General features: G+C 40.7%; 1 protein-coding gene across 1 annotated transcript in view; it reads left to right on the forward strand.

Moving 5' to 3' along the window:
- Positions 1-8,090: 8,090 nt before the first annotated feature.
- Positions 8,091-12,964, forward strand: part of LOC109485738 (sodium- and chloride-dependent glycine transporter 2-like) — a 38,604-nt gene continuing 33,730 nt past the window's right edge. The window contains exon 1 of the mRNA XM_019789411.1: positions 8,091-8,946. Within this exon, the coding sequence (XP_019644970.1) occupies positions 8,851-8,946 (96 nt within the window). The 5' untranslated portion in view covers positions 8,091-8,850. The remainder of the gene's footprint in view (positions 8,947-12,964) is intronic.

A 12,964-nucleotide genomic window follows, 5' to 3' on the forward strand; every position in this document is an offset into this window, starting at 1 on the left:
GACCCCCCCAAAACCCCAGTTTTTGGCATGCTATGGAGGCTAGTTGAAGCGAGTCACAGCCACTGGACCAGTATGTTTGTAAACACCTGTGACCTCTACAGAAAGGTCACTCCAGGAGGTCATTGACCTCATCATAGAACACTGTGGAACAGTCCACTAGACAATGTAGGGGGTAGTACATAATGAAGAAGTGTAGTCTGTATGACTATGAGTATGACCATGGAGTTAGAAGGACAACTTATACCTCCATGCTTTGACACAGCAAAAATATCATGGACTGTTTTTTTTATGACTGACAAAATGATATAAACTTTTGATGAAAGTGAGAAATTTTTAAAGACTTATGATAGAGTAAGAAACCAGATAATCATGAATAGAAATAAGAAATCAGTGAGCTTGAAATGAACAATCTGCCTTTTTTTAGCATCTCAGGTTTTACATGACTTTGATGAATGTTTAACTGTAATATTTACAGTAACATTAACGTTACACATAGAAGCAATAATGTATTCATGATTTTAAGAGATTATGGTGTATATGATTGATATTATATTTGTAAAGATACATATCATAATAGCAGTTTGTATATCATGCATTTATACATGTATAATGTATATTTTTATGTAATAGAGTAAAGTAGGATATGTTCATGTCCAATTTTTATATGAAGGTACAAAATCAAGTTTAAGCAATCAACTGGGTTATACTAAATTGGGATTTTTGGCAGAAAACTCTGTTAAAATTTGTGTTTACCTCAAAATCTGTTTATCAAAAATCTAACATCCAATGTGCCCTCATACATGTGGTATCCACAAACCAGGAAACTGTATTAGCAAGGCCTAGAAGCTATGATATGATTGCATGATGATGTTTTGAAAATATACTTCCTTTTGTGAACCACATGACGTATGTTACTATTCATGTATAAATAGTTAAGCCCGTTTGTAAATAAATGATGAGATTTTTTTATCCACCACCATTATTGGCAATGGAACAACATGTTTTTTTAATCCTGTTAAGGTACTTGTTGACAACTGTTTATGGTGAGGATTTTTATATAATAAAGGAATTGCAACATCATTTTATGAGATTCGTTTCACTGTATGATAAATTGATAATGCTACACACATACATTTTGTAGACACACGTGTATGTATTATATAAACATCTGTAAGGCCACACCAAGTAAATTTTATGGATGACGTCCGCGCGCGCATTGATTTTGGCCTGTTCCTAGAAAAAAAACAAGAAATTCCGCTTCCTGTAACTATGACCAAAGAGTCACGACAGTGCCGCAAATCGTCAGATTGACGTGAAACCCGTAATGCCGAAAGCCTTTGCCTGGTTGAAAAAATGAAAACAAAAATGAAAAAACAAACAAAACGGCACTGAAAAAAATCCTGTCAATAATTCCAAAACAGTGCCGTTTTTGGAACTATTAACAGACAGGACGGTCCTGTCAGCAGTGCAATATTTCTTATCTAGGCATCTTGTTTTTTAGGGCCATTCTTGTTTTTTTTTCGCCCTCTCGCATTAGATTTAGGGTCTCCAAAGGACGTCATCCATAAAATTTACTTGGTGTGGCCTAACTGTATGGCCTGTATATCCACCATTGGCGTAACACAACTTTTGGTTGGTATGATTCTGGTACTTGACGGCATGACTATTTGTTCTTTTCGAGCTGGTATTAGATACTTAGTAGTTGGTATGTCCACCAGTCAATTAGTCATTTTGGAGATATATCTGCAAAGGTTTGTGTTTTCAATAGTTGATATTAAGTACAGGCTGTACAGCCAAAGCAGACACACAGAAAATAAAAGCAAATACTATTCATCCTGTAAGAATTAGGAGAGTAGAAACAGATAGACACTCCTGGTCCCGGGCCGGGGTTCGAACTCATGACCAAACCCGAGCACCAGCTTCAAACCCGACGCTCCTACCATTCAGCTAAAGGGTCAGTTGGTAGTGCCTATAAACCCCCCTACTGTTACAATCCTGTTACTGGTAGTGCATTTTCCCCACCACCCACTCTTTCCTGTGTGGCCCCTTAAATACTCTGTTACACACAAGATATGCCTTTTACTGTCAGACACCCTGGCCTGGGTTTTGTCATGTTTCATGGTGAACTTGAATGTGAAGTTCAACCCGAGAGCAACCAGCCAGCCTCAGTTCATGGGTGTTTTTCTAGTCCATGACTTCCTTGTCTGTCTGTACAGGAAATTCTAGAAAGGTTAAAAGTTGAATTATGATGTAATGTCTGTATTCATACGATACAGGTCATCGCTTAATTATGTAACAAGGCAAACAATCAGAGATGGCAGACTTCACCCCCTTAGTAGTACGAAATCAATAATATAAAGCTGTGTGCGCACAGCCAAACGTCACATGATTCACGTGCTGGTGTAACTTGACTTGTCGCTTTACTGTCAGAATGCCAAAAGGCATACTGTACTTGGTAGAAGTTCGTGGAACATATTACTAATACAGGGAGCATTTCCAAGTTTGCTCGCTGAATGACTGGCGTGTGACGTCAGCCTGGAACACTGGGCCAGGCATAACACACGGATGACTGCAGCTTCGGGAAAATGACTCGCAAATCACAACTCAGATCATCTTATCATTCTTCAAATGCTAGGAACACTATTAAGTGTTTGCAAGTCTCGCATGTCATATAGCCCGGGAAAGCACAATGATGGTAGTGTGATCTCGTCTTCTTCCAGAATCCCCCTATTTAAAATGGATTGACTTGTCTTGCCTAGCCCTACATTTGTTAGTACAATCCTCACGCTTGAGAATCGAAAAACCGTTAGTTTTTAAGTTGCCCTATAACCTCCCTTCTTTCCGAAAACCGTACAAAAACAAGACCTTGCATCTGCTTGGGGATTCACTCGTGTGAGTTGAATTAACAACTCTGTGAGCTTCGCCGTGCCAGCCAAAGAATAATCGATATCTGGCGCGGAGCCCAGTACGTTAGAGGTCGCGTTTCCGGGTGTAGAAATATTAGCGACATTATACTGTCATACGTGTGTGACTGGCCGGGGCATTCCAAAACCCCGGGCTACCAATTACCGGATGTGACGTTGACGTTACGTAAGGGCCGGATGCGTCATGACGTCACCAGTACTGTGACACACAGTGTGATACTAGTACCTCAGTGACTTTCACTTCCTAGACGTATGATAGAAAGGACTTGTAGGTTTCTCAGATTTCGTGCCAAAACAAAAACACACAATTTGCACATGAGTCTCAATGCTCATAATATTGAAACCATTAATGTTCACGGGTCCATTTTCTGTTGCACACTGTACATGCTTGACTTATAAACATGCATTGTGTCCACACTACATAATGAATGGATGAATCAATCAATCAATGAATGAAGAGACCATTCTTTGTTTCTTTTGACCGCAGTATACTAGTATTTGAGTTTTTCACCGGACCATACTATTGGACCCGAAGCTACTATGATCAAGCTTTCATCACATGTGATGAAAGCTCCTTGCTATGATTCACAATAATCATAACCAGGAAACCCTGAACAATCACAACACAAGAATGCTTTAATACGTTGTCTGAGTAAGGATATGATCTCTATTGTAAAACAGTAATTATACCAGACATGCATAGGTGTGCCGGATGTTCTTTGTGTAAGGGTTTCCTGGGCGTGTGTTTTTCTTTACTCTCCAGGGTAATGATTAATAACTATCATTAAAATCTTAACCAAACAATTGCAAGGCCGGTTTTAATCATGTACCCTGTGAAAGGAAATGTTTTGTGCCGTGCTTTATGATTTTCATTGTGAAATTCCTCCAACAGAATGTATGCGTGAACTTAATGTTTATTCATTCATTCGTTCATGCATACATTCTGTTTGATACATTTCATTATGAAAATCAAATTTCGCAGCAACTGTCACTCATCAAAACATGACTTGTTTTATCTATATATTTACTAAATCTATATCAATGACTTCCTCCCCAAACACTGCTATGTAATATCTATCTGCTATATTCCTGAGTAGTCAGTCCTCTTGCAAAAATAGACGCTGTAAAGCCGCCATTTTCCTGTCTGTCTGTCTGACCGCGTTTCTGAAGACAGACAGTTTGGCCGTTGTGTAAAGGAATGTGCGAATCTTCAGTGTACAACTTATTTTTCTTGGCAGAGTGATGCACCACCAGGAAAACATGGCTTGAGTTAAGGGCCCTGCCACGTTCGGCATATGACAGGTTCTAGAACGAGCGTTCGATGTGACGTCATCATTGGAACGGAACGCGCGTTCTATTTTGGGTCACCGAACGCGCGTTCCATTTGTGACAGTTGTGAAAGTGTCGAATGACAGTCTTGGGATGTCGTAGACCATCGTCGGCGATCGGTTCTGCCGAATCTTCGCTGCAAAACCTGCTAAAAGGTTTGATTTTGTTTTTCTTAAAACTATCACACATTAGCGATCTTTTCAGTGATTTCGGAACAATCAACCCCCTGTCGACTTCCTGTTGAAGTGCAGCTTTATGTCCTTCCATTGGGTAAAATTATTCTCTTCATCAGCCAAACGAAGAGAAATTTTCCTTCGCAAACGACACGGAACCTTTGAGCCCACCCCTAGCTAAGCTACATGCAGGAATGTGTCAATAAACAGTGCATCGGTTCAGCCTGTGATGGGAGTGAGAACGACTTGGACTAGCCTCTACCGCTTGTGGGGCGGCGAACTGTTCTCTCAACGGCCATACTCCCTTGGCATGCTTATCTCTCTATTTTGGCCGATTTCTACTCTTTCCAGCCGCCTCCTCAAGCCTGGTAGAGGCTAGACTTGGACCAGAGCCAGATACTAATAACCTGCACTGGCTGGAGGCGTCACGAGCAGACAAGTTGGCAAGCCCACACGCACGCCTGGAAACTGGCTCAAACCGGTTCCCTGTGTCACCTGTCTGGCTAGTGAAAGTAAAAACATGTGAAAAAGTTGTCGGATAACCAAAGGGTGAAGAGATGAAATGTTGCCTTTTGCCAAAGAGTTATGTTTTTGGTAACGTCTGCAACGTTGCGCGCGTGTGTGTGTGCGCGCGCGCGTGTGTGTGTGTGTGTGTGTGTGTGCGTGTGTGTGTGTGTGTGTGTGTGTGTGTGTGTGTGTGTGTGTGTGTGTGTGTGTGGTTTAGCACTATAACTCAAGAAGCTATGGATGGATTGTCATGGAACTTTGTAGGTGGGTAGGCCTTGATGAGACCTCGAGCTTTCTAATGTACACAAGGTAATGTAGACATGCATCCTCAGTGCTCCATATTTGTCTGTATGTAAGCAATAGAATGATTACAAAGCAGTATGAGCAAGTAATATGTTCTACGAACTTGTACCAACGAAAGTATGCCTTAGTATTCTAACAGTAAAGCCACAAGTCAAGTTACACAAACGAGAAACATTTGCACGCGAATCATGTGACGTTTCGCCGTGCGTACATAGCTTTATATTATTGATTCCGTGTCATATCAAAATGTCCAGTGTGATTACTCTCCAAGTAGACGTCTCGTTTTTGGGGGTGTTTCGTTCTTTTCTGCGGCTTTTTCTAAAATTCTAGAGTTCTCTTGGAGTGGCTGCGATGTGTTTCATTTCGATAATAATGATACTAATTATAACTTTATTAATATTGCAAATTCATACCCGAGGGCTGATTGCACGTACATTGGAAATGGTAAAATGATAGTAAACAATTAAAATAATATACATATAAATAACTTAAGAATATTGTAAATTGACATTTACAATGAAATACTACTAAATCACAATAATTATTAGAGAAATATGAATAACTCAGAACGAAACCTCTTCTTGGAGAGTAATCGCACTGGACATTTTCATATGTCACGGAATCAATAATATAAAGCTATGTACGCACAGCGAAACGTCACATGATACACGTGCTGGTGTTACGCGTCTGTGTAAGTTGTCGCTTTACTGTTAGAATACAAATGCAAGGGCGTACTGCATGGATTGGAACGGACATTGGTAGAATGCATGAGTGTTGGGGGGGGGTCCCTTTCCCTTTCTCGAAAATGAATATAAAGAAAGAAAGAAAGAAAGAAATTAAGAAAGAAAAAAGGAAAAAGGAAAGAGAAAAAGAGCAAAAGACAAAGAAACAGAAAGAGTATGAAGAAGAGAAAGGAAGAGAAAAGAAAAAGAGAAAAGGAAGAGAAAGAGAAAGAAAAAAAGAACCAGAAAGAAAAGGAAATTACATAGTACATGTATGAATGAATAAATTATACATATTAAAACAAAAGAGAATCAAAGGTACAGGTAACAGAATCCAAACAAAATATGAACAGAAATAATGGTAGTCTATATACAATAATGGTGAACAAAGTGAACTCATAACATGTATTTGTTTGGCTGGGTTAGGGGCATTGTTAGGAATGATATGTATGACAAGGGTGTGCTTTAGGAATGCTGTACTGCTTTAGGGGGCAAATGGAAAGCATACCATCGGAAATTGGCCAAAATGAGTTGAATAATTTGCCTTAGGATATATCGGGTCAGGAGTCCAGTTAGCCCGCCAAGTCTTTCTTAATTTGGACGAGTATTATCTTATTCGGTCTCACGTAGAAATATTTGGTTTATACATAGTACTACTTTGTCAAGGCACTTTGCCTAAGTCAAGTGCGTGCCAAATAAAGCTAACTCACACCGAGTCCACTCACAACAAATGTTGAATTCTATTTTCGGAAAATGACCCCACCCTCACCAAACTAACATTTATGTCTGAACCATTCCAAGTAAAGCAACGCTATAAGGCCACAGCAAGTAATTTTCATGGATGACATCAGCGCGCACATTGATTTTCGCCTGATTTTGTGGGGAAAAAAAGAAGAAATTTTGTTGCCTTCTGACAGTGGTGAACGTGCCGAAAATGGGCAAAGATGTCTGTTGTTATGCCGCAAGGTGGATGGCAGATAACTGTATAGAGAGGAGACAAGAAAAGGCTATGATTTAATGTTTCGTTTCTTACTTTGATGCAGTGATATGTGATGTTGGCTGTGTATATGTGATGTTCCCATTGAATCAAAACCATTTATACAATGATTGAGTCAATATTCTAAAATGTAGGAGCTTGTTTTTTTCGGCCCGTCTTTTTTTTCGCCCACATTAGATTTGGAGTCTGTGGAGGATGTCATCCATAGAATTTACATGCTGTGGCCTTATGTCTGAATCATTCCAAGCCACACTCTAACAGTCATTTTCCCGCGCTCGCCACATGGCGAAGAAACATGTGATGTTGTGTACAATGCCCTTATTTGGAACACATTCCTGGACACTCCTTGGCGCCCTTAAAATAATCGCCCAATCAGCGATGACCGAGCTGTAACCTGACACATTGCCATGCCCATATTTGTCATGATTGACAGCTTAGGTCCCATTCACCTCTGGTATGTTTGGGATTCGTCTGAGAAACCGGCGGGTTGTAGTAGGGAAGGTTCATTATGCTACATGTAAACACAAACTGTACTCTAAATAGTCTAATATATGAAATACAGTATTAGCCGTTTTCTCTAAACAATTATTATCTACTAGTAAGTCTTTCTATGTTATATTGATACATAGAAATACGACAGACACAGGACTAATTGTTTAAGTATATTGTTCCAAATATCATATGTAGACAGATATTAAGTTGATCTAGCTAATAACAGGTTGAGAAATCAACTCTATTAGAACCCCAAATTCAAAATATGAAAAATAAAATCTACATAGGCTTTAGTACGTTCTACGTGTCTAAATGAACATGAACAAACGAATGAAAAGATGTGACAATTTTTATTGAAGTCCTTTGAGTGGTCCAGCTTTTTTAACTGGCACTTTCGTTTTCCACAGCCCCTCCCTCACGATGAATAACGGTTTTCCCCTACCTCCTATTTCCTGGACGACACGCGGTTTATCTAGTCCTAACGGCAACGCTTGATTGGCACGATGCCAACAAATCGACGACTCACCTTTTTTTTTACGCGGGAAATAAAGTATATGCGTGCGTAACCACCGTCTCGTGACTGCGTCAGTGCGAGGTATAAAACGTCCGCCAAACCAACGCCCGGCAGAAAATTTTCACTCACACAGAGAAGAACAAGAAGACACAACCGACGTCCAAGCCTTCGACAACCACAAGAAGACACTCTACAGACACTACCGAGAGAAAGAGGACCGCAAGACTTTACTAATCGCCTTTCGCGATTGTAGAAAACTAGAATCGCGTTGCAGAGATTTTCATAGCACAGCAAGAGAGAGGGAAGAAGGCTCGAATATTTAAAAAAAATCTTCTTCCTGGACGAGAAATTCAAGTCGGCCCACATCTGAGAAGAGCGAAGAGAGAGAAACACACAGACGCTGCGCTTTTGAGGAGGAAGAAGTGTCAGAAATATTTCCACATCTTGATTGGCATTTCCTGCATCGTTCCAGGGCTCAGCTCCACAGCGGAAACGCAACCCACATCCTGGTATATAAAAACACAGTCCGCCCTACAACACTAGTCAGTCGGGGACACGCTACCAGAAGGATCAAAACAGAAGATTTCAACCTCTTTGTTTTCTACCGAAGTTGTACTATAAAGTGCCTGTGAGGTTCGTATCTACGGGACTGTTCTAACCTTAACTCGAGTGGCCGCGCCAAGCAAGCTTCGGTCGCAGACGAAAGCAAAACCCCGCCAACTCCAAGTCCAAGACAGCGCCCAAGAAAACAGAGCATCGTTGACTTAAGACTCCTCCACTCAACCGTCTCGCCGAAGACTCCAGACACTTTCCATTCCAAGGAAAACTGAGGTGTCCGTCTAAGACTTATTTTTTCCTCAGACTCAGACCAAAGCGGCAAGTAGCAAAGATGGTGACGACCACTACCATGACCACATCTATCCCTATGGGGAATATGACGACTGATCCAGAGAAACAGCCACTACCCAACGGCCCACCTCAAACTGTAAGTAAACAACAATATTAGACGTTTTAATGTCTTGTACACATAAATTAAGATTGAGATATTTTAGTGTTAGCCTCCGTAGCAGGCTTATAGAACTGTGGATTTGGTGGTCTTCGGCTGTTTTCTGATTAGCCCAGTTCTATTAAAACGGGGGTAATTCCACCAGGCCGGCTATGTTGTCTATATGCAATAAGAAAATAGCACATAAAAGCTGCCAAAGACCCCCAAACCCACAGTTTTTGGCATGTTATGGAGGCTAATATTTTGTATGGTGATACATGTACCTCTCAAGCAAGGCGTGGCAATGTTGTGATGTGAGTCACGGCATTGTATCGTGTTTAGTCAAAACAAATACACGCGTTCGACTCGCATCGCTATGCAGTACTCAATTATAAAGTTATTTCTCATAGACAAAGAGATTTCATAGCTACAGCCACATTTTGGAAGAGAAAATGCTTAACATTTTATATTTCCATCATGGCTTCCCTTCTCCCTACATTTCTGAATGGGGTTTTGAACGCTCGAGTGATCTTATGTATGTATGTATAAATCCCTAAGGCGTAGGGTTGGGCAAGTAACACCTATAGTAAGAATTGTGTGCAGAATGTAGTGGCGGTCAAATTTAGATATTCCAAAATACTAGTAATATTATTTGAAAAATTAAAGAGATAAATTTACAGAATAATGATTTGTATGGGGTCATTTCAAAACGAAAATATTTAGTTGTCCGTCAGTGGTTCTGTTTTTATTTTCTCTTAACATTTCTGTCTTGAACACGTGAAACAATGTTTTGTTGTGACTCTACATTTCAAGACAGGCAGCCATTGTCAAAGCTTCTTGTTTGAGCACGCTTAAAACTCGTTGTCACTTCTTAGGCTGCCAAGTGTGTCGTGTCCAAATAAGGTTTATCTTTAAGGCGGTATGCGCTGTTTTAAGACACCTCGGAGGGTTCAGTTATCAGATTAGCGGTTCGCTGCGCTCCTCTCCTCTCTTCTTTGCGTTTCGCCGCGCTCACGTATTCGAACGTTCGAATTCGTGTTCGATTGTTCAGTTGGTCAAGGTCAAGGTCATCCAACGTCCCTGTTTTGATACAATATAACTCTAATCCGCAACATTCTAATTCATAATTCTGTGTAGAAAATATCAAAATCCCTTTCACGCAATTCTTCCTATTCTTATTCTTTTATTTAGCTCATAACAACATGCAGCATTTGGGTTTTGCATTTCGGGACACAAGAGAAAGTGCAATATTGTAACGTTTTACATTTTAGTAGACTCATACATAGTAAAGTTCATTCCAGGTTACATTGAAGGAGGGTGTGTGAGTATCGAATGATGGAAAGATACAGTATTGACCGTACAGTCTGGTACCGTGCCCTTGGATGTGTCTGAGCACACTGTGAAATATTTCCCACTGACTCACGTACATACTAGTGTGTCAGAGACTCAGAACCCATGTCAGTGTCAACATATGACAATATATATTCCTGCCGCCCCTCTCCTTTTTTTAGATACAATATTTAAACGAGTTTATTATAGCTCAATGAAGAGCTAATCTTCCACTGGTTGAGACAGGAACCATTGAGGAAATGTACAGTGTCATATAGTTAATTCTTTCTTTATGATCAATAATTCCTTTTACTGTATTTTATTCCATCCATAACCCTTCAGTGAAGTTACCCCTTCAGAGCAGTTAGCATTTTCGAATGACGATTTTGAGCAAGAAATATCACTTGAAGCTATCATAAGTTCTCCGCTAGGACCCTGGAGTGCCAGGCTGTTTTGTATCAAAATAAATCAATGAACCTGGAATGAATGTCAGTACGTAGCGTTGGTCCAAACCTACACGTACGCCAGTTGTCAGTCAGACATGTAGCGTGCCCTGCATTGGAAAGTAGCAGTTGCGATGTGTTTTTATGATTCAAATACACGGAAGTGCGTGCGACGAAACACAAATCAGTCTTTCCGTGTAGGTGAAATCATTTGATTTCTGGTATCCTTGCAAGTATGTATACTTATTACATAAGATGCGTAAGTAATGCCCCGCAACACTATAAAGGTGTTTGCAAACTCTTAATTCATAACTTTGCCCCAGGGGGCCAAAGTATTGTTTTCTGTCTGTCTGTCTGTCTTCAGGGAATTCACATACATTAGTTTCGCCTGTGTGGCTGCAAAAAAGCACTATAGGTAAGGGGGGAAGTCTGCCATCTCTGACTGCCTTCTTCGTTAGAGAGAGAGAGAGAGACAGAGACAGAGAGAGACAGAGGGAGGGAGAGGGAGCGGGAGAGAGAGACAGAGAGGGAGCGGGAGAGGAAGAGAGAGAGAGAGATACAGTGTTTTGCAAGCATATATTGCAAATATAATATTAAGTTAAGAATAGACAGCATTCCATGGCTGAAAGTTTGGTCTTTTTAGAAAATAAAACTCACCAATTCGCACCCCAGGCACACAGTTGCCTGTAAACTTAATGATAAATTCAATCTGTGCCCGGAATTCGAAGTCAAGTCAATGTCATCGCCAAGGGCACGTTCCGGCGCGCGTGCGAAAACAAGGCGGTCGGGAAGCCCCCGTGTTCGCTGATGACGCAGCTATGACGTAGGTAACCATGGCAACTGTCTCCTGCTCCGGGGCATCACATGACGTACGGGAGATGGAGGAGGGAGATAACAGGAGACGGGATGAGGCGAGGTGAGGTGGGACGTGCGTGATGGGAATGGCTGAGCGCGTTTCTCAGAAACAGAAAAACATTTCATTCAAAACATTCATTATTCTCAAAAGAAACTTTTTGATAAAATCTTAGAAAACAGCTTTACAATTACATTGCCTTACATAAGTGCAGTACGCGTCGTAATATAACACATTCAATATGAAACATATTCAATATATAACATATTCAATAAAGATAACATCTTCGTTATCTTTTATTTGTAATCCAGACGTGGCTTTGAATCGACTCTTAGGTTTCCTCTAGTCGTTATGAAAAATTGGTCAACTCTCCAAGCAGATATTGGGAGTGAAAGGTCGTAACGTTTTCTGTTACCCAGACTTCTCTGAAATCTCTGCTTTGAGATAAAACAAAGTCCACTGTTTTGCTGAGTCACAGTCTTCATTTCCCTCACAACATCCGCTCCAGGGTTGCCCTTCCGTTAGTATTTCCCTGTATGACGTCTGCCAAGCTACGTTCGCAGCAGCCCCCACATTTCCTTGTTCCTTCTTCCTTGCCAATCTTTTAATTCGTAACATCTTCGATCCTAGTCTCTACCAGACTGGCTATATATAGGAGAATATTTGTCAGGGAAGTTTGGGCGCCTTGTAGGTTTGACTGGCCGTGGAGGGAAAGAAACTACCTCCCCGCGGCCGGACTCCCCTGGCCAATTTTACTTTTTTTTTGCCGAATTCTATGATCCGTATTCCCGTAGAAAGGCCTGGTGGAGGCTACATCAACCGAGCCTTGATAAACATCTTGACGCCGTCTCCGTGGCAGTTTGCATTCACATTGTATTTCCTTGAATTATCTTCTTTATCGTACTGAAATAACTGTCTTGATGTCGTCTCCGTAGCAATTTTGCGTTGACCTTGTTCCTCCTCGAATTATCTTATTTTTTCTTACCCACAAAATATACGCGTAAAAATGTGAATTCCAGGATGACTAGCGGCTGGCCCACCGCAAATGGAAATTCTAATAAAGTCTACGCCCTATAGCTATATCGCTACCTTCATTTTGTACCTAAGGCCATGTTGATTTGATTATATGGATGACATCCTCCGGGAGCCCCAAAACTGATGCGCGCGTGCGAATAAAAAAAAGTTTTGCAAAAAAAAAGTTATTTTCATTATGAAATCTACGTGGTCATGAGGGTTGAGCAAATGGCACAGAATATGGTTTGGCGAATAATCTAGTCTTCAAGTTCATTTCTTTACAATTTCGTCTTTTTCGTTTGATTTTGGCATTCTACGACATTGGTATAGTTTTTATTAATTTTTTTGTAACTTATGGTATATTTTTGCTCATTTTGTC

Source organism: Branchiostoma belcheri, unplaced genomic scaffold (assembly GCF_001625305.1).
Source record: "Branchiostoma belcheri isolate BF01 breed outbred unplaced genomic scaffold, Haploidv18h27 scaffold78, whole genome shotgun sequence".
In the NCBI taxonomy this organism is placed as follows: domain Eukaryota; kingdom Metazoa; phylum Chordata; class Leptocardii; order Amphioxiformes; family Branchiostomatidae; genus Branchiostoma; species Branchiostoma belcheri.